This window comes from Megascapheus bottae, chromosome 1, assembly GCF_031878675.1.
Source record: "Megascapheus bottae isolate mThoBot1 chromosome 1, mThoBot2.hap1, whole genome shotgun sequence".
In the NCBI taxonomy this organism is placed as follows: domain Eukaryota; kingdom Metazoa; phylum Chordata; class Mammalia; order Rodentia; family Geomyidae; genus Megascapheus; species Megascapheus bottae.
Window position 1 is genome coordinate 58,865,365 of NC_143509.1, and position 26,925 is coordinate 58,892,289.

The 26,925-nt window shown below is 44.0% G+C and overlaps 1 protein-coding gene across 1 annotated transcript in view; it reads left to right on the forward strand.

Annotated features, from left to right (window-relative positions):
- Fstl1 (follistatin like 1) overlaps positions 1-26,925 on the forward strand; it is a 52,457-nt gene that overhangs the window by 16,709 nt on the left and 8,823 nt on the right. The window contains exons 3-8 of the mRNA XM_090345608.1: positions 16,580-16,684; positions 19,633-19,762; positions 20,912-20,944; positions 23,047-23,177; positions 25,223-25,341; positions 26,606-26,718. Coding sequence (XP_090201734.1) covers positions 16,580-16,684; positions 19,633-19,762; positions 20,912-20,944; positions 23,047-23,177; positions 25,223-25,341; positions 26,606-26,718 — 631 coding nt within the window. The remainder of the gene's footprint in view (positions 1-16,579; positions 16,685-19,632; positions 19,763-20,911; positions 20,945-23,046; positions 23,178-25,222; positions 25,342-26,605; positions 26,719-26,925) is intronic.

A 26,925-nucleotide genomic window follows, 5' to 3' on the forward strand; every position in this document is an offset into this window, starting at 1 on the left:
TTCTAGAATATGTTCTCCAGGACAGAACCTAATCTGTCTCATTCAGCAACAGCCCCCCGTTCCTAGAACCATGCTTAATATATTGTAGCTACTTAGTAAATATTTGTTGGATGAACCCATTGAGTGAATGGGCAGATGTCCCCTGTGTCATATGAGAAAGTGTATAATGTCATGCCTATGATCTTGGTGTTCTAGTCATTATCAGCTCTGTGCCAGACTTTGCAAGTGTATTATACACCAAAGATGACTGATAGCATCTGCCCATCAATGCTTGGTGTCATCTCGGACATGGTAGCGATTCTGAGCTTGCTTCATCAGACACCTGGATTCTAATTCTCTCAGGTCCAGATGAAGCTGAAATTTAAGCAGGGCCTAGCTGAATAGTAAATGTTTCTATTCTTTTCCTTCCATGCTCAGCAATTCTGATATAGCCAGGCACCATTCCCAGAGGAAGTTAATATCCTGAGGAATATGAAAGTATTAAATTCTGCTGGTGGTGATTGTTTTACCCAAAGCCCAAAGTCACTTTGTTTTCTTTTTTTCTCTCTCTTTTTTTTTTTCTGCCAGTCCTGGGGCTTGAACTCAGGGCCTGAGCACTGTCCTTGGGCTTTCCTCAAGGCCAGCACTCTACCACTGGATCTACAGCACCACTTCAGGCTTTTCTATGTATGTGGTACCAAGGAATGAAACTCAGGTCTTCGTGCATGCTAGGCAGGTACTCTATCACTAGGCCAAATTCCTGATCTGTCACTATGTTTTCTGACCTGGAGGTTTTCTGAGACCTTTACTTTTTGGGATCCCATCTGTTCTAGCTCTTTCTCCTTTGTCATTTGAACAGCAATTGTTATGTCTCTAGTGTGAGTAAAACCAAGAAGAAAGATATTCCCTGTGGCTGGATTTGTACATTCAGATCTCAGGAAAGTCATTTATTTCAGGAAAAGCTTCACAATGCATGCATAGCATAGTGATTTGTCTGGGTGGAGTCTAAAGGAGCAGACCCCGCAAATACCTCCCCAGACCTGTCGCCTGGGTTCTCCACATTCTTACATTTAACTCACAGATGTTACCCCCATTTTTCATTTGGGACTATAGGTTTCCTGGCGGTAATCAAAAGCAGTTAATTACAAGACATTTCTCCAATACTTTAGTAACTTAAAAATGAAAGTAGCTGTTTTTAAGCTATCCTATTAACATAGTATCGCTTATCTGTCTGTATTAGCTAGCTAGGAGGATTTTGGCTAGTTTCTCCATTGTCCTTTTGAATAGAAGAGAAAGTCTCTGGATATCATTAGTTCAGTGTGAAGGTCTCATGAGATTTCAGTCTCGGCAAAAATGGGGGGTGGGGGGTTGGTTGTTGCAATAGAACAGAATAGCTGGCAGTGTCTCATTGGTGGGCCTCCTGTCAGCGAAGATCTGATTGGTCAGTACAGAAAAGTTTTCCAGTTCCTTCCCTCCAGCTGTGACTTTCCAACTGCTGCAAGGGAAGAATGCAAGGCAGGAATGTTTCGAGGAGAATAGAATGTGCATGTTTTCATTGAATTTAATCTTGAGACACTAAAAGAGCTCCGTGTGTGTGTGTGTGTGTGTGTGTGTGTGTGTGTGTGTATGTTTATGAAGTAGTCAAACTAAGAAAATAAAAAATCTTGAGAAGACATCTCCACCTCATTTCCAAGGTTGTCAAAAAAAAAAAGGAAGAAAGAAATGTTAGGTACCATTTTATGTGTGTGTGTGTGTGTGTGTGTGTGTGTGTGTGTGTGTGTGTGTGTGTGTGTGTGTGGTGGTAGGGTAGAGTGCTTGCCTAGCATGCAGGAAGAACCAAGTCTGATTCCTTGGTGCCACATACATAGAAAAAAGCCAGAAATGATGCTGTGGCTCAAGTGGTAGAGCTCTAACCTTGAGAAAACCCAAGGACAGTGCCCAGGCCCTGAGTTCAAGGCCCAAGACTGGCAAAAAAAATATATATATATATATATATTATATAATTAGACTTCCATCTTTATTTCAGAGATAAGCTGTACTATAACCTAAAGATAGGGAGTGGCAAATATTTCTTTTTTTTTATATTGGAGACCAGAAAGGTGATCTTACTTATTTATAGACTTTAAAAGCAAAGCCAGAATAATGTATTTGTGCCTGGGACTCCTGCCCACTTTCAGAGTCTATGTTTTTTTTGTTTTGCTTTTTTTTTCTTGTTGTTATTTTGCCCATCCTGGGGCTTGAACTCAGGGCCTGGGACTGTCCTTGAGCTTTCTTTTGGCCAGTGTTCTACCACTTGAGCCATAGTATCACTTCCAGCTCTTTCTGCATATGTGCTACCAAGGAATTGAACTAGGGCTTCGAGTGTGCTAAGCAAACACTCTACCACTGGACCACACTCCTGGCCCCCCAGAGTCTAGGGCCCAGATGCAGATCTGCTCACATGTTCAGATTTCTGTTGACCTTGATTACAGAAAGTCTTGTTCTTTCTATCCAAATTCTCCTCTGACTCAGAAAGCCAAGTGCTGACAATTCACTGTTCAGAGATGCTCAGTTCAGTCTGGATCCCTCTTCCAGTCACAGGTTAAGCATTTCAAAATACGGCTAGTCCAGGGAACAAGTGTCCTAAATGTATAACACATACTAGACTCCAAACTGAGTAGGAAAAAAAAATGTCACTTCTTCCAGTAATGCTGGATGGCATGAAATGGCAATATTTTGGTAAGCTAGTATGTCCAAAATAATCTTATATGTTTCCTTTGTTTTTTTTTAAAAATGTGGTTACTGGCATTCTATTTTCATTGGCTAGAGTTGCTCTAGACAGCTGTCACTTAACCATACATTGCCTGGTCACATACAGTCTTGTATTGTCTCTCTTAGGCTATGGCATTCCTTGAAACTGCATGTATTTATACCCCTAAACCATTAGCTGAACTTTATTCTTCCCTGAGCCTCCAGCACGTGGCCTTTCTTTCTTTTTTTTTTTTTTTTGCCAGTCCTGGGCTTGAGCTCAGGGCTTGACCACTGTCCTTGGACTTTCTCAAGGCTAGAGCTCTACCCCTTGAGCCTCAGCACCACTTCCGGCTTTTTTCTATATATGTGGTACCGAGGAATCGAACCTGGGTATTTGTGCATGCTAGGCAAGCACTCTACCACTAGGCCAAACTCCTGGCTCAGCACATGGCCTTTCTTATAATCTTAGTATTCAATTGTCCTGTCTTGTTTGCTCTCTTAGAAATGGATTTTAGCCATTTCCCCTTGGGACAGAGAATGAGAAGGAGATGAGGATTTGTATTTAGAGTGTTAGGTGTTTTCCCTCCTAAAAGAACTGAATTTAGGGCCTTGGGATTTGGCTTAGTGGTAGAGTGCTTGCCTAGCATTCATGAAGCCCTGGGTTCAATTCCTCAGTACCACATAAACAGAAAAAGCCAGAAGTAGCATTGTGGCTCAAGTAGTAGAGTGGTAGCCTTGAGCAAAAGAAGCAAAGAAACTCAGGGACAAATGCCCAGGCCGGGTTCAAGCCCCTAAGAAAAAAGAAAGGACGAAGGAAAAGATGGAAGAAAAAAGAACTGAATTCATTAGAAAGTTCTAAGTGATTGCCATTTTTTAAAACTGGACTATTGAAATCCAAGAGGTCTGGGAGGGGATGCTAGAATTTCCAAACACACAAGTCCACAGAGACAGCAACGGTGTTTCAACTCAATGCATACAGGTGAGAAGGAATGCCTTTCCACTACCCCATGAATCTTGAGGAATTTTCATATTCGGCAGAGATTAGCACCCCACTTTCCCGGACCCAAATAGATATAGATACAGGTAAATTAGCATCTTATTCCAGTGACTTCTAACCTTGAATCGTGCTGAAGAATAGAAGTAACTGTCTGGAAAAGCAATTAGGTCGCTAAGACTTTCTGAGTCTGAAAATGCTCAAAAGTTTCACCCTGGGTGGGGCTTTACCCTTTAAACATCCTTCAATTGTAACCGAGCAGCTTGTGGCTAAACCACATGCTCCTAAAGCCCAGGCTAGCGCTGTTATGCCTAAAATACAGTCATTTCTACTGGCCTGCTGGGAGAATCTGACCTTTCTCTGCATTCCTGACTACGTGATCTCCCCACCAGCCACTGTTTTTGTTCCCTTGTTAAGGAATGTGCAAAAATGCTCCCCTTGAAATGTCCCTTTTTTGGGGGCAGATTTATTAGGTCTTACTGATGAGAATGATCTCATAATCACCATAAAGTGATTCACAGGAAGTCAACCTCCCTGGGGTGGCACTGTGGGAAGTGAATGATTCTTCTCACCAAGACCTAGAAACAAAGACTTGCCCACCTTCCCAGCCTCTCCAGCCTCAGGACCTTTGCAAACAAGTACATTAAGGCTACAAGAAGCCATCCATCTTTGTCTGGCATACTAGTTTCATTGGGTTTCTCATTGGTTCTAGTTTGGGGGGTTTTCGTTTTGGTTTGGTGGTATCCACATGTATATGTCCAATTGAAATTCAGTCCCATATTCCACAGCTGAGTTACTAGAGGCTTGCAGAATCAGATGGAAACTTCTACTCTATAAAATAACACTTCACAAAGTGATTGAGGTCATAGTAGTGCCTGTTGTGTGAGTATATACATTTGCCAAGTCCTCTTACTTTCAAATGTCCCAGTGTGGTAAGATAGAGAGAGAAGTTGAGACTGCTGTTCATCCTGTAGCACTCATCCTCACTCCTCTTCTGGGCTGGCTACACAGTGCTACAGACATGAGGCTTGCAGTCTCCCAGCCTGATCCTCATGCTTATTTCCACACACATCTCCACCTCTCAGCCCGGGAACGGAGACTGCACAAAGAATGACATCATCTAAGCAAACTTTCCTCGAGAACTCCAAATTCCTTCAGATGCTGTTTAAAGGAGCCCTGGGTTTGCATTTGGGATTGTTTCAGGTGCAGATCTGGGGGGCGAGGCTGGGGAATAGAATGGGAACAAGGAAAAACTAGACAGAGAGTGTCACAGAAGCCCCCCCGGAGTGAGAAGCACTCACCACCTGTCTCTGGAAAGTCCTTGGAAGACTGTACCTGGGACTCCTAGGCTTCCCCCTCTTTTCTCCTGGCCAGGAGTTGCCATGGCAACACAGTGCCTGAGAACTTCTAATTACCTCTGTCTGCTTCTCCTAGAACCCTACTGAGCCACACATATGGAGACTTCATTTAGCTTGGAATTCCTTACTGGGCTTTAACCCCTTCTGCACCCTTGGGCTAGGGAATAATTGCCAGGATGCTGGAAACCTGACAGCTGCCTAGCAGCCACACTGCCTTTCAGAGGGGCTCAGGGCTTTGTCTCTGCTTCAGAAGTATATGTTAGGCTGCTGTCCTATACTGTATCTTGTGGATCTGTTTCGTTTCTAACATCCCTGACTGCCCCTGCCACTTCCCTATCCCACCCCCTGCCATCCTGTTAGTAGTCAGCCTCTCCTTGAGCACAGCTGAAGCCTCTCCCTCCCCTCACAACTCATTCCTGAGAGCACTCCAGCCTATGGGGGATCCATAAGCCAGAGGAGAGTGCTCAGGGTCCCTGAACATCCTGGGAGTTGAGGAGGGGCTGGGCAAGGCAAGAAGCTTCTTTTTTCAGTCTTAGGAGCCTGACCAAGCTGCTCCCCTCCATCTTTACGGACAAAGGAGGGGCTAGACTTCTGAGAAGACAGTCATACAAAACATCTATCTCATTGTCTCGGATTGCTTCTCATCTCTTTTTTGCCCATGGTTTTTAGGGGACCAAGTTGTCTGGCTGCTATTTGGCTGTGTAACACCATATCCTGAAGTCCCACCCAGTTTTTACTTTGTACTCTAAGAACCTCACAGCCCCACACCCCACATTACCTCATCTTCCACCTCCTGTCCTCCCAGCAGATTCTCTTTCTCTCAATATGTCTTAGCCATACGTGCTCTAACCATGGGCCAAGGAAACTCAAGTCATTTCCATCTCTCATTATCTTCCTGTCCACCTCTTCAGCACATGAAAGAGCATGTGTGCGCACATGTACACACCACACCAATGTCTTTTTATGTGTCTAAGATGATTTTACATTAGAGGAATTCCGGCAGAATGTTTGTGTGTTCTGGTGGTAAAGAGTGGGGTCTTAGCCGGGTAGGGTGGCTCATGCATGTAATCCTAGCTAGTTAGGAGGCTGAGATCTGAGGATCATGGTTCAAAACCAGCCTGGGCACTAAAGACTGTGAGACTCTTATCTCCAATTAACCACTAGAAAACCAGAAGTGGCTCTGTGGCTCCAGGAGTAAGGAAGTAACCTTGAGCTGAAGAGCTCAGGGACAATACCCAGGCCCAGGGTTCAAGCCCCATAACCACCCCCCTGCAAAAAGATCTGTGCCAGGAGGAAACCATCCCTTTAGAGGGACATGAATTGCAGGGCAGTGTGGCTAAATCTACCCTTGTATGCTTTCAACGGAAGTTGATTAAAAGACACAAATCAAAAAAACTCGATTTGGTCCTCCAGAAGCTTATGGATTAGTTGGAAAGTTAGAATGCACCCATCGATTACTTTTTAAAAATAAATGATCATAATGAATTCACCCAAAGTGGAATAAGAGGTTATATCAGGAAGGAAGAATTCATACCAAGCACAAAGAAAAAGTCCCCTAGATGGAGCTGTGTAACCTGAGCTAAGCCTTAAAGGACAGGAGAAATTTGGGCAAGTCAGACAACAAATCAGCCCTCTCAGATGGTGACAGTATTTTTGTAGCTCCTCTTGTGGGACACTGTCTGCCCATCTGAAGGTTAAAGAACCCTCTAACAATGTATCATAGTGCTGACATTTTCAAAGGGTAATGAGTTCTCATTTCAAAACATAGAACCCCAGGAGCCCTGTAGACACTTAACTTTATTCAGTCTGCTTGGACTTAAATCTGGGTGGCTGCCCTGCTCTGCTCACAAGCATCTCCCATACCTTTCCTCCGCCAGAGGTCTCAGAATGGAGAATCACTCTGGACGTGGGGCTAATGGATCATTTCCATCCATCCATCCTAAGGCCACATAAACAATCACCTGGGAGACAGGAAAAGATCAGAGCCATGTGCTAAAGATCTTGATCAACGCACCCAAGTAGATACTGGTACACAAGCGACTAGCTAGGTGACAGGCTATGCCTACCAACCACCTTGAAAAACAGTGACTTCACTTTGGAGCAGGCAGAGCTGTGCACAAGTGTTGGCAATGGAAAGAAGCAGCAGATGGGATGGGAAAGCAAGAAATAACTGTTCCCTGCTCAGGAAAGGCACCCCGTCCTCTGCTCCCTCCTTCCCTGATAGGTATATGGTGTCAAGAATTCACCAGCACCCAGAGCAGAGGAGTGGGTCAAACATGATGCCTCTAGGCCATATCCATCTGTCACCCGCTTTTCACCAAATCAGGACAGCAGATCCTGCATTACACTCTGAATTCTGAAAAATGAATCTTAATTGGTTCCAGGCAAGAGGAAATCTTGGGGAGGTGCAGGCTTGGTTCCCTGAGAATGGAGTGCTGAGAACACACAGGGACGTTGGCCCAGATGTGGCAGGCACTGTGGGAGACACTTGTAAAACTGGCTGTCTGAAAACTTAGCCACCACCACCTTGGAGCCTTCTCCCCTCTGGGTGGATGGCATTGGGATTTAGATGTGTGAGATTAAGAAAAAAGAAGAGAGATCTCTCCTCGATCAACCATTTTCTTCAAACTACATGTGGAAATAATTAGAGCGTGAATACGGAGTCAACGTTAGCTCTGGCAGCCCCAGACATACTTCAGTGAAAGATTGTTGGCAGGAATAGAAACTCGTGAATCTCCTGTGAATTTCCTTTAGCTTCTCTCTCTTTTTCATTCCTCTTTTTCACGCAAGGCAAACATAAGTTAAAAAAAAACTTTATTATTAGCATTGTAGGGGACACTATAGCAGGCTCCAGCCAGCTCACCAATCATGAAATCAGGCCACTCTGCTGGGATCCCATTTCTGCATTCTGAGTCTCCAAAAGGAAATAAAAAGATATTTCTTATGGAAATCTGTAGACTATGAGGACCAGATTTAATTCCTCCTGCAAAACCCCCAAAATGCCATTAAGAATCTGTACATTAAAAAAAAATTAATTAAAAAAAGTCTTGTTCATAGTCAGGTGGTGTTGGTGGCTCAAGCCTGAGCTACTTACGAGCCTTGGTGGATTGCAATTCAAAGCCAGACAAGGCAGAAAAGTCTCCAAGAGTCCATCTCCACTTAACCAGTAAAATGCTTAACTGGAATTGTGGATCAAGTGGTAGAGTGCTAGCTGTGAACCCCCCGCCCAAACTCAAGTGAGAGTTCAAGCACTGGCTCTATCACAAACACACATGTGCATTCACACACACACACACACACACACACACACACACACACACACACACACGTCTGTATATAGTCTCTTAATAATGAGCATTTTTGGAAAAAAGAATTCAAAGCCATCTCAAATTTTGAGCCTTCTGGTAAGTAGAATTCTAGCAATGGAAGAGCCTAAGTCACCATAAAGTTACACAGCATGTGCAGTCCTTTCACAGGACCTCGCTGCCTCTGTAGGCTCTGCCCTCTGGATTATCCACTTAGATGTAGAGGTGTAAGAGTTGCCTTTTCTTCCCTCCCTCTCTCCTTCCTACCCCTCTTCTTCTTCCCATTCTCCCTTTTCCTCCCTCCTTCCATGCCTGCCTGCCTGCCATCCTCTCTTCCTTCCTTCCTTCCTTCCTTCCTTCCTTCCTTCCTTCCTTCCTTCCTTTTCTATCCCAGTGTCTGCCAAATCATTTCTCATGCTGTGACATTCATCATCCATTCCTTGGAGCTCTCTACACTAATGCTTTTTCTCCCTCTTTTCTGAATCCTTCCTTGGCCACTTCTCCTCTAGAATACTCCGAGTTATACAGTCTATTAACTGTACAAGCTGATGAGAGAGCCTGAAATCCAATCTGCACATCCAAGCTCTACACATTAGCCTGGTGCTGCATGGTCCCAGAAGGGGTTAGGGCCTTTTCTGATTTTCACAGAGATTGCTGTGGGCTGCTGGAAGCCTGCCATCTTGCTGGCTCTGTGCTATAACAACTCATCCTTTCCTTTCTTCCCCCCAGCTGTTCTCAGCCTTCCACCACACCCTTTCCTGAGCTCATGTATTCCTCACTCCTACACAGATGATATCCAGATGTGCATCTTTAGCCCTTGTTCCCCACTGTCAGTGGGATGTCTTACTTATCCCTGGACTGGTGTCCATACCTGACTCATTACCATCATCTGCCCCTCCCTCATCACACTCCTTTCCTGAGGAGACTCCATGTGACTGATGCCTGTGCAAATAAATCCATCTCCTCAAAGCCAAATACACACACACACATATTTATATATATACATATATAAAAATATATGTAGTACTGGTCCTGGAGCTTAAACTCACAGCATGGATGCTGTCCCTGAGCTATTTTGCTTAAGGCCAATACTCTACTACTTGAGCTCCAGCTCCACCTCCAGCTTTTGGTGGTTAATTGAAGATAAGAGTCGCCTTTTCTGCCCCGGCTGGCTTCAAACTGCAATCCTCAGATCTAAGCTTTTTTTTTTTTTTTTTTTTTTGCCAGTCCTGGGCTTGAGCTCAGGGCCTGAGCACTGTCCTTGGACTTTCTCAAGGCTAGAGCTCTACCACTTGAGCCTCAGCACCATTCCGGCTTTTTTGTATGTATGTGGTACTGAGGAATTGAACCCGGGCCTTTGTGCATGCTAGGCAAGCACTCTACCACTAGGCCAAACTCCTGGCCAAGATCTAAGCTTTTTGAGTGGCTAGGATTACAAGTGTGAGCCACTGGTACCCAGCTAAAGTCAAAGATCTTGACAGTTCTAAGACCCTCTGCCCCACCTCCCTCCATCTAGTTTGTTCCTGGACTTTGTTGCTCTTCAGAAACCTCTTCCTTCCATGCCCATGCTTGCCCACCTTCCCAGAACTGCTGGCTGTTCCCTGTACTTCTAGTCTTCCATTTTCACTTCAGCTGTTCTCCAAATCCTGTAGGATTTCCATCCAGAGCCTCTAGCCTACAGGGTGAGGTGAGGCTCCCATTTCCCCCATGCAGCTGTATCTCTGAGACTCACCCTACTCCTGCTTCTCCAGGCTGCACAGGGCTGCATGCCAGCGTCTTGGGAAGTGGGCTAGACACCCTAAAGGCAGAGGCCATATTCTCAGCACCTTCTGGGTTTATACTATGGCACTCTACCATATTGGTCCCAGATTATTACAATTTTGTTTATTTTGTTCATTGCACAGGCTGGTCTTGAACTTCTAGGCTCTAGTAATCCTCTCATCTTAACCTCGCATATACTGGGACTACAGGCATGCTAATATGCAATTCTAACTATGATTTATAATGCCTCTGTTATATATATATTTGCTAGTTTTGGGACTTGAACTCAGGGCCTGAGCACTGTCCACCACTTGAGCCACAGCACTACTTCTAGCTTTTCCTATGTATGTGGTACTAAGAAATCAAACCCAGGACTTCACACATGCTAGGCAAGCACTCTACCGCTAGGCCAAAGTCCGGGTCCTCTGTTATATATTTTATATATGCATGTATTTGGGGGCAGTATTGAATGCTGAACTTAGGTTCTCACATCTGCTAGACAAGTATTGTACTATTTTTGCTTTAGTTTGTCTTTCAGGCAGGTCCTCATTCTTTTGCCTGAGTCAGCTTCATACTGAGATCCTACTACCTTCCCAAGGAGCTGGGATTACAGGCATCTGCCACCACGCTGTGTTCTTTAACTATGCTTTCAAATGAGTGTAAAGTGTCTACCTTGGTCTAAGCAGAAGGAGAAAAAGAATTATCTACAATTGCCTTCAAAGTAGACAAGTCTTAGACTGATGCTGGAAAGTAGAAAGCAGACCTACCAGGCTAATTCATGGTGGATTCTTTGTTTAAGAGTTCCGTCGGCACATGAAGCAACTGAAGAATGAAAGTGGAAAATTACAGGGCCTTCCAAAGATACTGCTTAGGAAACTGACAGGATTTGGGGGACTCCTAGGGACCTTGCAAGGACTGGAGACAAATGCATCTTGCTTCAGTGGGAGCTGAATGGGCTCCGTCAGGTCCAGGAAAGTTGCTGAGCAGAAGTGTCATGGAGATTGTACTGTGCTTCATGCTGGAGATACTCCAGCTCCTCAGCCCTTTTACTTGCAAGGCCTCTTCTGGGACCCTTGTTTTGCATTTGGAGTTGAGTGTTCTTTTTCTCTTGTACTTCACAAAACCTGGCTCTGGATGAGGGGCATTAGCCTGAGGATATGGCCATGGTGCATGCTTATCTCTGTAGGCCAAGGCATCAGAACTGCTGGTAAAATTGTCACCCCTCCTTTGTCATCATAAATAGAGAACCCAGCCATTCCCTCCTTTTAGGATCAGAGAAAATTCAGGATTAAACAAGGTCACATGCTTGAGCTCCATTTCAAGAGCCCAAAGATCTCTCCATGTTTTTTGGTTTTTTTGTATGTGTATGTGGGTTTTTTTTGTTGTTTTTTTTTGCACAAGGTCACTCCAGAAAAATTGTTCGCCCTAGGTACCCTCCCACTCCTGCTCTCCTAGGTCTGTAAATTCCTATCTTCATGGTGTTTCTGGGTATCCAAGCACCTGTGTTGTTCCTGTGAAGTTTCCAAGACTAATTCTGGCAAAGGAAGAAGAGCCTTGCTCACGTCACCAAAGACACTGTGCCACACAATAGTGACAAGTGGAGCCAAAATTCCACCTTGACATCACTGGGGGTGGGTTGGGTAGGGGAAAGCAGAGGGAGAGACAGAGGGATGAGGAGAGAGAGGGAGCAAGGAACATGAACCAGGAATGGGGAAAAATGGAGAGGACATAGCTGACCCAGTTCATTTTAGAAATGAGCTGACAGTTTCATGGCTTTGCTTATAAGCTTCTTCCTCTGCCAAACATACAATTCTTCCACAAATGGTTTTGCTTTCGGGAGACATTTTTTTTTACATTCAAAGTATATTTTTTTGCTTTGACTTAATACTGTTCAGCCAGGACATCCAGACACATGATCATCTCTGCTGGTGGTTTTGCAAATAACTTACTTTTCCATTTTGCTCACAAAGGATCTTTTTTCACTTGCAAAAATAATTTCCAATTTTCTAAGACCTTGAGTTCAAGATGACATCTCTGCTGGCCTTGAGTGGAAAGAGGCTGGCGTTGAAGTTAGATCCCTAGAACCAGGGTACAGCTTTGCTACTGGGAAGTCCGGCACCTGTCATGTGGGCCTTGGCAGTTCCTAAATCTGGAGGGTCCTTAGAGGCAGCTCTGCCTGCTTAAACTAAAAGGTTGTTTTTTTTTTCTTTTAGTCAAAACATTAGGAAAAATTACATATCCATCACAATTGCTAAGCCAATGTATAGCCTGTATGCATACAATAACTAATACTCCCTGTGAGCAAGTTTTTACCTCATAAAACAGAAATGTTCTTGGTCAGTCTTTTTCCAAGAGAAGTTTACAGTGTGAAAATTAACCACCAGATCAAATCTGCCAAGCCTGGTTTGTAATACACACCACGGAAGCAACAAGGAAGTGTCAGGAGTAGAAGGATAAAGCTGGAACTTTCTGATGGTTTTCCATGTGGAGGCAGCTATTTTGCTTGGGTTTTGTTTTCTGGAGGTGTTGTTTGGTGCTTGATTGCTTCTTCTTTTTTTTTTTTTTTTCAGTACTGAGGTTTGAATTCAGAGTCGCACGCTCGCTCAGCTTGCTTGCTTGGCTGGTGCTCTACCACTTGAGCCAAACCTCCAGCCCTGATTTTTCCTGTTGTTTTTTTTTTTTTTTGAAACGGTCTTATGGACTTTTCTGCCCTCTTCTTCATCTCATTTTTCTCTCTCCCTCCCATGTTACTCTCACCCCAGCCACCCAAACCACTCATCTCTCAGTCTCCCTCTTCCTGTATCCTCACCCTCCTTATTCTGCAGTTCTGGCCAATGGATAAGCATGTCCACATCATGCTCACCCCATCTCAGTGTACTTTCCCACTCAGAATCTGTTGTTCATCAGTGAGCCCACCCACCCCCTATAAAAATGTTCTGGAAACCCCTGAGGCATGCTCCCAGAGAAGATGAGGTTTAGAGAAGGGCTTTCAATGGCACAAGTATGCCACTTCTGGAGATAATTTCCTTTGTTTTTGATTTTGATTTCTGCAGTCAGCTGCCTATGAATGGGGGTATAGAGGAGGGTTTGGGGGGAAGCAGGTTCCACATTCCTTCCCTGATTGGCAGCTCCTCACTTCTGTGTCGGTGGGTTGGTGCCATGTCTGCCCTGCTCTCCCACCTCCTGTGCCATTCTTCACTGGAAGGACAGAGCTGGGTAAACGCACAGCAGCCTAGACTGCCTAGACTGCACTTCTGCATTGCAGTGCCGGGTTGTGTGAGACAGAGAGAGATTGCCACCTATTGACCAATGTGCCACCTGCAAAGACAATGGTTGTATAACCAGTGGCTCCGCCATCTCTGCTCTGCAAATAGGTCACTGGGGGTCACTAGGCTCATTGCTTTCTCCATTCCATCGACCCTGTTCTCATCATTGCTGTTTCGCCTAAGAATGGGGATACGACCGCCCAAGGAGGCAGTAAGAGCATCTAATAGAAGACCTGAAAATAAATGGCCCGATGCAGGGTCACAACAACTCTCTAAGGAGCAATATTTCCATTTTGCAACATAAGGAACCTGAGGTTTATAGCAAGTACCTTGTCTAGGACCCCAGCAAGTAAGGAACCAGAGGTGGGATGTGGGGAGTTTAGAGCTAATTGTCTAATGCACTCCTGCTTATTATTCAATTCACATCCCTATTATAAACCTTAAGACATCTGGATATGAAAATAAATCAAATATAAAAGAACCATTTTCTTTTAGGTTAGTACAGTCCTAGCTCTGCCTCTTTCAAATTCTCTAGTTTCAGTGGTTCAGACCCATCATCTGTAAAGTTGCTGTAGAGCTTAAATAGCATGATATTTAACAGATTACTTAGCAGGATGCCAGGTATTTATAAATGGGAACTTAGTTTTCTGTGGCCTGAAAACATGGGTTTGAATTTAACCTCTTCTCATTTTGTAGCTATGGGACCTGGGGCAAGTTACTTGATTTTGCTGATCTTTGATTTTGTTTTGTTTTTAATCCACAAAAAGTAACACCTAACATACATGACCTTGCAGGATTATCTATGGAATAAGATGAACTCATATGAATACACATTTTAATTGCACTATTCAAACCCTAGTTGTTAATCATGTAAGTGAAATCTGGCTTTCTCCAAATGATTTTTGAGAGCTATTTCTAAACAGTAATGAAGGCTGAATTCAAACTATGGGAACCTTATGCAGCTTACCCTTACTATTTTCACAGGCAGCTTACTTTCCAGTTACAATGGAATGAGGGACCCAATGCTAGCTGGAGAACGTTGTGGATTTTTGCCTTTGGAGCTGCCTGTTAGTGTATCCCTGTGGGCAGATGTGGCTAAGCACGTTTTATGTGTGCATTTATGAATCTGTAGCTCCTGTAACACACCCACAGGGTTAGAGTATCTAGTAGAAGGGAAGAGAGAAGGTTATCCTATCCCCAATTTTTAAATTCTACTCAGTCACCTTTTATCCACCTTTCTACATTCTCAGGCACAGTTCCCATAAGAGGTCCCTGTCTGGAGACTGATTTTATCTAAGCTCCCCATTCAGGAAACAACAGCTCTCCAGTCCCCCAGCCTTCTGGGAATTACTTCCTCTTGTCATCCTTGCCTGCCAGCTTTATTGAATTTTCCTTAGCAACATTCAAAAAAGAATTGGTTCAGCAAGAGCTTGAAAGCCAATGAAATGTGAGCATGCAAATAACTTCTAAACCAATAGGAGTCTTCCATGCCCAGCTAGCTGGTTTATGGGAGAAAGAATAACCTAGAGTTTGCAAAGTGTCCTCCAGGTGGCAGCAAACCAGCTGTATTGGACAGTTCTCCAGCTTCTTTTTTTTTTCTTTCTTAATTCCTTCCCTCCCTCCCTTCCTTCCTTTCTCCTTTTCTTAACTTTCTTTCTGTCTTTCTTAACTTGTCTTTCTTAACCTCACTCCCTCCCTTCCTCTCTCCCTTTCTCCCTCCCTCCCTTGCTCCCTTCCTTTTTTCCTTCTTCCCTTCCTATTCTTGCACACTTAAGAATTTTACTGTTTGAGACTTGTGGATGTGAGTTCTCTGCTTGACATGGTAGAAGGGGCTCTGGGGCATGAACTCTTGCCTCTGCCTTTGCCAATCCTGAGGCACTGGCATGGTTCTGCCATCTTTGTTGGTTTACCATGGCTAAAACCAGCCCAATGGGTATAGGCCTAGAGGCCTTTAGTGACCCTTTCAGCCCATCCAGTGAGGGAGAGGGTTTTGGGAAAATCTCAATTCCCCTTCATTATGCACCACTTGTGGGGCTGTGTATGAGTGGGAGTGAAAGAATATGTGACCAACAGATTAGTGCCTGTGGTACTCACATGTCCTGTGGCATAGACTAAAGATATTCCCTTCCCTGTTTGTTCTGCTGAATGTGTTGGAACAGGAGTCCTGACTGGCAAGTGGCTTGAGTGTCATTCTTTGAGTGGCTTGCCTCTTTTAATCTGAAGCTGGAGCATACCTGAACAGGAGATGGAAACTCAATAATACCTTGTCTATCTTTCTATGACACGGCCATCCTTCTGTTGTCCTTTGATATTGCTTTGAATACTTGGTGGTTCATGTTTTGCTTCGTGTTTCTCGACAGTGTTTCAACTTCTACCTGGCTTGTTCTTCTCTTCCTTAAAGAATCACTTAAGACGTGGAATTTTCAGAAAGTCTCATTTCATTCTTACCCTCTTCCTCTTCTTCCTCCAGCTCCCTGGGGCTTCTGATTTTGTTTAAGTGTCTCTTTGCTTAGGAATCATGGAGCTTTGTGTGTGTGTGTGTGTGTGTGTGTGTGTGTGTGTGTGTGTGTGTGTGCATGTGTATACCCATGGGTGTGTCCATACAGTAGTACTAGGGCTTGAACTTCAGGGCCAAAGCTCTTGTCCCTTAACTTTTTGACTCAAAGCTGCCACTCTAGCACTTGAGCCACAGCTCTACTTCCAGCCTTGTGGTGGATAATTAGCAATAAAAATCTCACGGACCTTTCTGCCTGCTCTGGTTTTGGAAGCATGATGCTCAGACCTCAGCCTCCTGAATAACTAGGCTTCCAGGCATGGCATGTGCCACCAGAGCCTGGCTTATGATGCCTCTTAAGGACAAGGATTGTCCTTTGTGTCTCCAGCTGTAAGCATAAGCATATACTAGGTATGCAGTAACTTTTTAAAAGGAAGGCGGTATGAGGAGAGGTACCATTGCTCGTGGAGAAGCAGTGTTGGGGACTCACTGGCCTCTGAACCTGGGTCAGTGTCTCGGAGGATGGTGCTGGCAGTTCCAGTAAAGCATTCAGCTAATGAAAAGTCCTTTAACCCCCATGACCTGTGACTCCAGACCCAAGTCCAAGCCTGAAAGATCGTCACCGCCATTGGCTCGTCATGTGATGCACTTATCTCACTGACATGGCGCCTCCTGTATGATTTGTGTTTCAGGAAGAGCTGAGGAGCAAATCCAAGATTTGTGCCAATGTGTTTTGTGGAGCCGGCCGAGAATGTGCAGTCACGGAGAAGGGCGAGCCCACCTGCCTCTGCATTGAGGTAGGTCCTGGGGTCGGGAACCAGAGGAGGCAGCTAGGGACAGCACTGACAGCGTCATAATCTTTATGCAAGCACTCTTCCTCCATCCTGGGGTTAAAAGTCACCTCTTCTTTTTTTTTTCTTTTCTTTCTCCCTGCCCCCTCCCCCCACCCCCGCCTGTTTTGTTGTTGGTACTGAGGCTTGAACTCAGCACCTCCTGTTCTTCCTTAGATTTTTCACTCAAGGCCAGCCCTCTACCACTTGAGCAGCACCTCCACTTTCAATTTTTGCTGGTTCATTGGAAATAAGAGTCTCTTGGAATTTCCTACCCAGGTTGGCTTCCAAGTACAATTCTCAGGTCTCATCCTGCTTAGGATTGTAGGCGTGAGCCACTAGCACCAAGCTTTAGATGCTTGGTTTTTAATGCAGGATTTTTTAAATGGTTATCTGTGGGTATAGGTCAGTGATAAGTCCATGCTAAGTTCCTGCTCAGCATGCCCAAGGCCTTCAGCTTGATCTCCTATCCAAGGTACAGAGAGAGCAGGTCAGAAGAGAAAATAAGCTGTATAAGGAGTTTATTTTCTTTCATTTTTTAACTAACAAACAAAAAATAGCAAGTGTATGGATGCTGGGGAGGTAGCTCAGTGATAGAGTGCTCGCCTAACATGCTGGCTTTGATCTCCAGGAAAACAAAATAAATAACAGTCCAATAGTATAGACATTTGTACAGACATAAAAGAATCATCTTTCTCTTTATTCGCTCAATCCCATTAGTCTGTCAACAGCTTGGTTCGTACAGTTCCAAGTTTGTGGTTTATTTCCTTTCCTATGCTAATACAAAGTTTCTACCTGTTTTACATAGAAATGAGAGGATTGTATTTATAGTTATGGATAGATACAGTTTGTATTGTGTTCTCATCAGCATATCAGAGAAGCCACTCCAGAACAGGCCATAGACTTTTAACTCCTTTTTTGAACTGCCTAATACTTAGTAATATAAAAGAGCTAGATTTATTCACTTTTTCAGAGCTAGACATGAAAAGGGTACTTCGGGTGTTTGCCACCACCACCAACCACGTGCTAGTGTAAATATCCTATTTTGCTGCTGTCTTCAGATTAAAGATTGATGACCTCGAGTACCTGCTAGGTCAAAGGCTGTGCTTTATTTTTTTATTGGTGAATGAAATGTTTGGCTTTTAAATGATATTTCAAAAGCAAAGTGAGCCTTTAGGAAATAGACAGTTTTTACCCCCTGACATAAGTAACCCTGATCATGTGGTCTTTTTTTTCTTTTTCTCCCATTTGTTAAACCAATACACAACTCAGAAACACAGTTACTTTGGCAAATAGACACACTCAGCTTAGTCCCTAGGCTCCAATCCCTGTTGCAGAAGCAAGAATATGCCAACCAGGAAACGTTAAGAATCTGATTCTGTTGGGGGTCTGTCTACTTCAGAGGTACTCTCTAGAAATTTCCTGGCTACCCTGTGGTGGTATAAATCTGACTCAAGATGTGGAACCTGATACGTAGTCTCAACCCAGCTACATATTTGTGATTTTGAGCAAACCATTTCCTAAGAGATGCTATGAAAGTCAAGTCCCACCGTTGGTTTTTCTCAGCAACGAGTAAGCACTCCACAGTAAATATTGACTACATGAATAGATGAAGATCATCTTTCTGGCCTATAATGTCTATAAATTGGAGGGATTAGGCTGTATCCAGGTCCACTGTTCTATTTCTTTTTACCATATTTTCTCTTTCCTGTTTGGTCTTTTTCTGGGTGTTAGTTCAACTTGCTTTCCCCTCCTCTCTTCCCCCTTTTAAAAGCTACAGAAGTTGAAAGAATTCGGGTTTGTCTGCAATCTTGGCAGTTTTAATAGCCAAAGTTGAACCTGGTTGCCAAATGAACTTTATTCTACATTTCTCTCCAAAATTCTTGTAGTCCTTTGGCCCCACCCCAGTGTCATGGCAGGGGTTGTGAAATTAGAAGCAAAGCAAAATGTTTCCCAACCCAAATCTACATGAAGAGAAAGATCCTTATAGTCCCTAAAAGATTTGGAGGGTGTGTGTGTGTGTGTGTGTGTGTGTGTGTGTGTGTGTGTGTGTGTGTGTGTGTGGAGGGAGAAAGATAAAAAAGAGAGAGAGAGGAGAGAGAGAGAATGAGAGAGAATATATGGGTCTCCACACTCAGCTCAGCTCTGGCTTCATTGTGTCATAAAGTGTTGAAATGTTAAGGGATTTTTAGATCATCAAAGACATTAATTGATTTTGCCCAAATTGACAATGTCCTGACTTACAATTAAATGCTCATTCTGCTAACTTGATCAGTTGAGGAAAACATCTCAGTCCAGTTGTGCTTCCATAACAAAATACCTGAGGTAAGCAGATTCTAAGTAATACAAATGAAGTTCTTACAATCCTGGAGATTGGAGAAGTACAAGATCAAGACACAGCAGGTTTTCTGTCTGGTGAGGGCACAGTTTGCTACCAAGATGGCACCTTGAACACTCGATCCTCCCATGAGCAAAGACAGAAGAGAAAGAGACCAACCAAATGCCATGTGAAGCCTCCTTTAGGAAGACCTTAATTCCATTATCATAGGGTAACGACCTTCTAAAAGCCTCTTAATACTATTGCATTGGAGGATTAAGTTTCAACATGAATTCTGGAGAAGACACAAAGGCTTAAGTCAGAGCAGGGTATTTCCTCATAGAGGAGAGAGCTGTGGACCAGGGTAGATAGAGAGGGCCATGAGAAATTATAAGGCCAAGCAGTGAGCCACAGCTGAGGCTCCCTGGACCCTGGTGCTTTCTAGGTTCTGTCCTTGGGAGTGAAGATGTGAGTGTGTAGGTATGTGTGTGGGGGAGGTATATGCAGATGTACATGTGCATGTGTGCCTGCACACACAGATGCAGGTGCACATTGACACCCATGTTGGCACAAACATCCTCCCCCGGCTGTGTTTCAGCAATGCAAACCTCACAAGAGGCCTGTGTGTGGCAGTAATGGAAAGACCTACCTCAACCATTGTGAGCTGCATCGAGATGCCTGCCTCACTGGATCCAAAATCCAGGTTGATTATGATGGACACTGCAAAGGTAAGGTGTGCTGTCACTACCTAGGTCTAGCCCTGGGGAGACACCAAACAGCAAGATACCCTGGCTGACTCTGACCTTGACCACAGCTCCCCTCCCCCAAGAACTGTGGACACCACCCAACTACTGGGAGATGGGATCTTCTGACATTCACGAGCCTGCTGTCTTGGCCTTGTATCTAGCCCAGGCCTCTGCCCTAAGTTTCCTGCATTAGACTCGGTTTCCAGGATTTTCTGTAGCTAGAGAGTAGATAGGGGACCTTGATTAATAATCAACAATGCTAAAAGAGTCCTTCAATGAATGCCAAACCTTAGAAAGAAGATACCTTTCTTCTCTAATGCTTTTAAAACATTTTGGTGCCCCTCAGTCCTATAGTGTTGTTTCCTTGATTTTGCACTCAGTTATTAGAGTAAGAGAGACGTCCCAAGTTTGTGCTAGTCAGACCCTGACCTTGACCTTCATGAAGCTGTTTCCCAGGACTAGACCTCCACTCCATTCCCTGTCCAGAAAGATTCTCCAGGAACAGCCTCAGAAACCCAGGAAGCCCCTCGCACTCCCAAAGGAGGAGATATGAGTTCAGAGGAGCAACTCAAGGGACCCCAAAATATTGACGAAGCAGGAAAGAGAGGATTCCTCATCCCTGATCCCTAGTAGAAGGAAAGGAGATAAAGATTTATGATAAAAGTGATTTTAAAAGTTTTTAAAGCAACTTCCTTTGTGCAGGGTAGTTTTAATCCTAGAAATAACAAAGAAAAGAAAAAAAATGCCTGTCTTCCTTCCTTCCTTCCTTCCTTCCTTCCTTCCTTCCTTCCTTCCTTCCTTCCTTCCTTCCTTCCTTCCTTCCATTCTGTCATGGGGCTTGACCTCTGAGCCTGGGTGTAGGTATACTATAGCTCTATCACTTGAGCCACAGTGCCCCTTCTGAAAAAAGTTCTTTAATGTGGGCTTTGTGTTGTTGTTGGGTTTGAGTTGGGTTTGGCTTTCCTTTGGGTTATGTGTTTGTTTAAACAGGGGCTTGCTTTATTTAGCCCAGGTTGGCCTTGAATTTGAGATCCTCTTCCCTCAGCTTCCTGAGTACTGGAATTAAAAGAATAGACAACTTGTACCTTACTCTCTGCTTTGAATTACATATTTTCTTCTTTTGTCTTACAGAGAAGAAACCCACGAGTCCATCTGCCAGCCCAAGTGAGTGCCAGCTTGTTTTTCATTTTTCTTCAATATGCATGTAGCATAGGGTAGAAATCTTGTCTTCTGTAATCCCTGCCAAAGTCACAAAATCTCTGGGACTTCTATATGACCTAGACTTACTTGTCTGTTCTCAGCATAGCTGAGAAAAACTATAAAATTATATTTTATTTTTGCTGCTCACTAAAACATCTGGTTGGATCTTAGTGTCAGTTCTTCTCTGTTTTTGCTGAGGAATGACTACATCATGAGGACACTGAAAGCACAGGGCCCTTCCTTTGGCCCCTGTTACACATCCTCAGCTTCAGAAAGCACCACTCTTTTGGTTGTTGATCTGGTATTGGGGCTTTAACTCGGGACCTGGGTGTTATCTTTGCACTTCTTCTCTCAAGGCTGGCATTCTACCACTTGAGCCATAGCTCCACTTCCAGCTTTTTGCTGGTTAGTTGAAGTTAAGAGTCTCATAGACATTCCTGTACCGACTGGCTTTGAACTATGCTCCTCAAATCTCTGCTTCCTGAGTAGGTAGGATTACAAGTGTGAGCCACCAGTGCCCAGCAGTATAGTTCTTTGTGAAAGTAGATACTTGAAAATGCTAGCAAAATAGAACTTGTGGATTTTGTATTGATATGAATTTACATTCCATCATCATTTGTTGCAGACTCCTTTAACATACACATGCCTTGTTTTTTCACAGTCAGTTTGTGGATCTGACTATATTCACTCTTCATGCTCTAAGAGCTGAGCCAACCTAAGCCATATGTGCATTCCCTTGGCTCTGTGCCCTTTTTGTATCCCAATATATTGTCTTCCAGAAGTTTGTCTGCTTCTCCACCCAAACGTCAGTCCCACCTGTTTTATCCATGTGGCTTGTAACAGGTGTCAGTAGATCAAACCTATCACAATGACCACTCTACAGCTTTGTTTTCTGTTGCTTTCAATCAAGACAATGCAAATGGCATGAAACTTAGAAGCAAGTTTTAGTTAAAAAAATTTTTTTGAGAAGTCTAGTGGCATTCAGAATTGTAGCACAAGCTGTACAGTTATGGCTCACACTTGAAATCTCAGCTATTAAGAAGTCTGAGATCTGAAAATCACAGTTTGAAGCCAGCCCAAATGGGAGAATCTGTAAGAATCTTTAATCATCTACTAAAAAGCAAGAAACAGAAGTATGGCTCAAGTGATAGAGTGCTTAGCCTTAGTCTTGAAATAAAAAAACAAGGGAGTGCATAAGACCCTAAAATCAAGGCTCACAATGGACACACACACACACACACACACACACACACACACACACACACACGCACACACACGTAAAAAAGAATTATAGATTACAACACATGAGCTGTGGATTCTGTCTCCTGGCTCACCTCTGGTCAACATGGCATCCCATTCCATTGGGGTTGAACTGGGTTATTAGCATTGGTTTTCTGCTTTTTCTTTCCTCTCTTGCTTGCGTGGTTCAGTTTTCTAACAGTATATTTGTGACAATAGTCTGCTTGAAGACAACGGCCTTTTAAAAAAGCCTTCCAATTTATCCCCTCAAAAAAAGAAAAAAGAATTATAATGCTGTTATTTATCTGTGTGTTTTCTCAATTCATCTTAGAGCCAGTAATTGTTAATCTTTTCCCCCTAGCTTCCTAAAGTTTGGCCTAGTGGTAGAGTGCATGCCTCACATGCATGAAGACCTGGGTTCAATTCCTCAGTACCACATACAGAGAAAAGCTGGAAGTGGTGCTGTGGCTCAAGTGGTAGAGCCCTAGCCTTGAGAAAGCACAAGGACAGTGCTCAGGCCCTGAGCTCAAGCCCTAAGACTGGCAAAAAAAAATCTTTAATTTCCTGCTCCATTTCCCCCACCCCCTTATTAAGCAACAAAAGCTCTCTGCTTGAGCCTCCTCCATTTTTGTAAATGATATAGAGAGCTGGACTCCCATGCTAGACGGATCACAGTTGTGTCACTGGGTGTGATGATTGTGCCCCACCATCCCAGTGCTGGGAAGATTGGATGAGATGATACATGCAGAGCAGTATCTCCCAGACAGGGGGTTGAGTGACATTGGGGTGCTCCTGTCACCACCCAGCTGACACCCCCTTCCCTGTAGTTGTTTGCTATCAGGCCAACCGTGACGAGCTCCGACAACGCATCATCCAGTGGCTGGAAGCAGAGATCATTCCAGATGGCTGGTTCTCTAAAGGCAGCAACTACAGTGAGATCCTGGACAAATACTTCAAGGTAATCAGAGCAGAATTCGCACCACTGAGCCCCAGCTAAAGGGAGCTTCCCCACGGCATGCACGGCGCCTGAGGTTCCCGTGACACATCGGTTCACATAGCTGTAGAACGCTCTCTTATAGCTTGATCAGTCGGAGTCCAGCCTTTGGAATCCAGCACTCCTATGGCTCACTTTGAGCAACTAAAACACAGAAGTCTTCCTCAGCAAGATAGTCAGTGAGAAATGGCCAGGCTCTGTCCCTTACCCTGTGTGACACTTGTGGGGTTGTCCAAAGTCTCTCTGACCTCACCCACCATTTCAGTCTCTTCCTGCCCAGTGTGACGTCCCTCCGAGTCACTAATTTTGACCACCTACAGACTGACGTTTCATAGTCCAGAGCTTATTCATGAACCCAGATTTAGTTGAAGAGATATACTTCAACTAGGGCAGAAGAGAAGTGTTTGACAACAGTGTGGCCCTGAGTCATGCAGCTCCTTCCGAGAGCTTGAGTTGTTAGAAGCAGCCAAGGGTCCTCTTCCAACTGACTGAGAACAGACACACGCACACTAAGCCAGAGACCCCGCATAGCACACACGGTCACATCCCACAGAAACATTGTCCATGCACACACACACATTCCGGTGCCCGCAGTTCCTCCCTCAGAGCAACGCCAAAGCCTCCCGCACTGGAGACACACGTCTGTACGTGGATGGCTTACATGGTGAGACTTGTTCCCAGGCTTCTAACCAGTCAGGACTTGGGAACAGCTCCATGCACCTGAGAGTCTTGTGGCAGTTCTGAAGCCACCCAGGATGCTCCATTCTAATCTGTTCTGGCATTAAACTGGCATTTAACTTTCTAACTGGAATTATGCACCTAGAGATGGGGGAATCTCAGGCTATGTTGAAGTGGATGTCTGATTACTTATAGCTTCTTAGGAGCTCACTGGTTTTTGGATAGAAATTTCTCTTCCCTAAGACAGAGATTTCATCTGCCTGGATTCCCCGTGTCTGTCTGTCTTGTTTGTTTGATTTTGTTTTGACTTTTGGGGATGCTAAAATTTGAACTCTGGGCCTTATAGTTGCTAGGAAGGTAGTTTACCAATGGAACTACACTCAAGCCCTTTTATGCTTTACTAGTTATTTTTCATATGAGATGTCATACCTTTTACCATACTTTTTGCTTTAGACTGACCTCAGACCACAATCCTCTTCTCTACACCTCCTGTGTAGCTAGGATTCCAGTTTATTGGTTGAGATGAAGTTTTGTTAACCTTGTCCTAGACTGGCCTTGAACCACACTCCTTGTAATCTCTGCCTTCTGAGCATCTGGGATTAAAGGCATGGCATCACACTGAATGAGAAAGCTCAGTCCTTCTCACCCCGCTTTATGTCTTAAATCACTCTGAGAAAACAGAACTTGCTGCTGAAAAACACATAACTTTGTTGAGCAGGAGAGTTGGACAGTAGCAAAAATGTAACTAAAGAAAATGTTTTGTTTTGTTTTGTTTTTTTCCAGAGCCAAATAAGTAGTAGCTGCAAGGCCTATTGTGAGCAATGACTGTGCAATTACAGCAGGGAGCTGAGAAACCAGGACATTCCTTCCAATGGGCCTTTTGGGACCTTAACGCCATTTGTAGCAGCCCTTTGGTGGCACCTGCCTGGGGCATTTCTGTCACCTACTATTAAATTGATTCCCAAGTTCCTGACCAAATCTTACCCTCTACATGTCCCCCACTGTACTACTGTGTAGACTCCTGGCACAAAACCACACAGCCTCTTGGGAAAGGGACTTTCCTCTAGGGCATTCTCCCAACCAAGGAAGCTTGCTTGTGATGACAAACAGCAAGTCTCTTCCTAGTTTCTGGCAGTGCTTTTGGACACCAGCATTTCAGAGAGTGAGAGAGAGGAAGAGAAGTCCAATTGTTTCTAAACCAGTGAATTGTTTCAGAGCAGGGCTGAAGTGTGCTAAGAACAAGAGAAACTCAGAAAGTCAGGCTAAAAAGGGCCGGGATGGAATTGGGATTCTATAAACTTTCCTGAAACATCTTTTCATGCCCTTTCCAGAACTTTGATAATGGTGACTCTCACCTGGACTCTAGCGAATTTCTGAAATTTGTGGAGCAGAATGAAACTGCCATCAACATCACCACCTATGCTGACCAAGATAGCAACAAGCTTCTCAGGTGAGGGGTGGGCTCTGTAGGGATCCCCAGGGGAGGGGGGCGGTTCCCATCTGCTAAAGAACCACAGTGCCCTTATGAAATACAAAGAAAAATAGAAATTCCATTCTGTTCTGTTCTGTGATTGTTATCTACTGACAGCTGATCACGTAGTTGTTGCGGTCAGCAAGAATGCAGTATGCAATATAAGTCTTAAATGAAGATCTCATCCCAGCAGAGTTGTTTCTAAGAGTCAAGAGTGATAGTACATTGATTAATTTTCTAGAAAAAAAATTGCATTATGTAATACTCATTCTAGGTCTTAAATCAGTTCTGTTCTGATTTTGAAGACAATCAGGGCTGTTTTTTATTACAGATTGCTCTGTTTGTTAGAAATGTATGTCCTTCTCCTTGTCTGTTATTATCCAAGAATAAATATTGTGAAAAAAATGTACTACTAAGAAACTTCTGTGTGATTTCAGTATACATCAAATAGAATTAAATATCAGAAAGGCCCTCCTTGTTTAAAAGAAGTACAATAGCACTGTTCTAGAAGGGATTTTCTTAACAACTGTTCATAGCCTTAAGGTGTAGGACTTGTCAGTCCTTCCTTATTTAGGTAACCTGAAATTAGATAATGCTTTGTAGTTTCAATTCAGTATATGGCCCTCATGATACCCCAGGAAATGAGAAGTTTCTTTCCTGTCTTTACCTGAGATAGAACGGGCTCTGAAAGGTTAAATACACAACTCAAAACCATTTAGCAGTAAGTGACTGAGCCAGGACCCAAATCTCAGCCAATGGGGTAGTAAAGGAGCTAAGATTCTAAAAAGCTGAAATGTCTCTTTCCAGAGTGCTGTTCATGATGGCTGGGTATTCTTTCAGAAATTCTGTATTTTCCCCTCCTGGGTCATCTATCATATCTCTTCTATTTTGAGTTTTCTGGCTTAGTTGACTCGAGAGTCATCCCATGAGGAAAAGCAATTGCTAGTAGAAGGCATGAAGGTATAAAAACACCTGTCAATCGAGGTAGACAAGACCACTGATCAGACTTCAGATGTCTAAGCTTTCAATAACTTGAGCAATCTGATATCCAGTTAAATGACGTGAAGTTAGATATTTACAGGGGACAGGAGGCAGATTGGTTGTGACTGGCCAGTGTGGAGGGCAGGTTTTTCAATGAGGCCTTCATTTTCTTGGTGCACCCAAGGTCCCCAGGTATACATGAAATGTACATGAAGCCTGAAGCGAGGACATGCTGACCCCTCACTTCTGTGCTTTGTTTCAGAGGACTCTGTGTGGATGCTCTCATTGAACTGTCTGATGAAAATGCTGACTGGAAACTCAGCTTCCAAGAGTTCCTCAAGTGCCTCAACCCATCTTTCAGCCCTCCGGAGAAGAGTAAGCCTAACCTAGAACTTGAGAGTTGTTGGGAATAGAGACATTTGGGGGCCAAGATGGAAAGGATTGTCAAACACTCCACAACTAGCAAAAGAAAAATGGGGGGGAAAAGATGTCCATATTCTATGATGGCCCCAGCTCATCATGTCCGTGGTGAGGTTAAGTTCCCAATTTCTTTTTCTTTTCCTTTCTTTTTTTTGCCAGTCC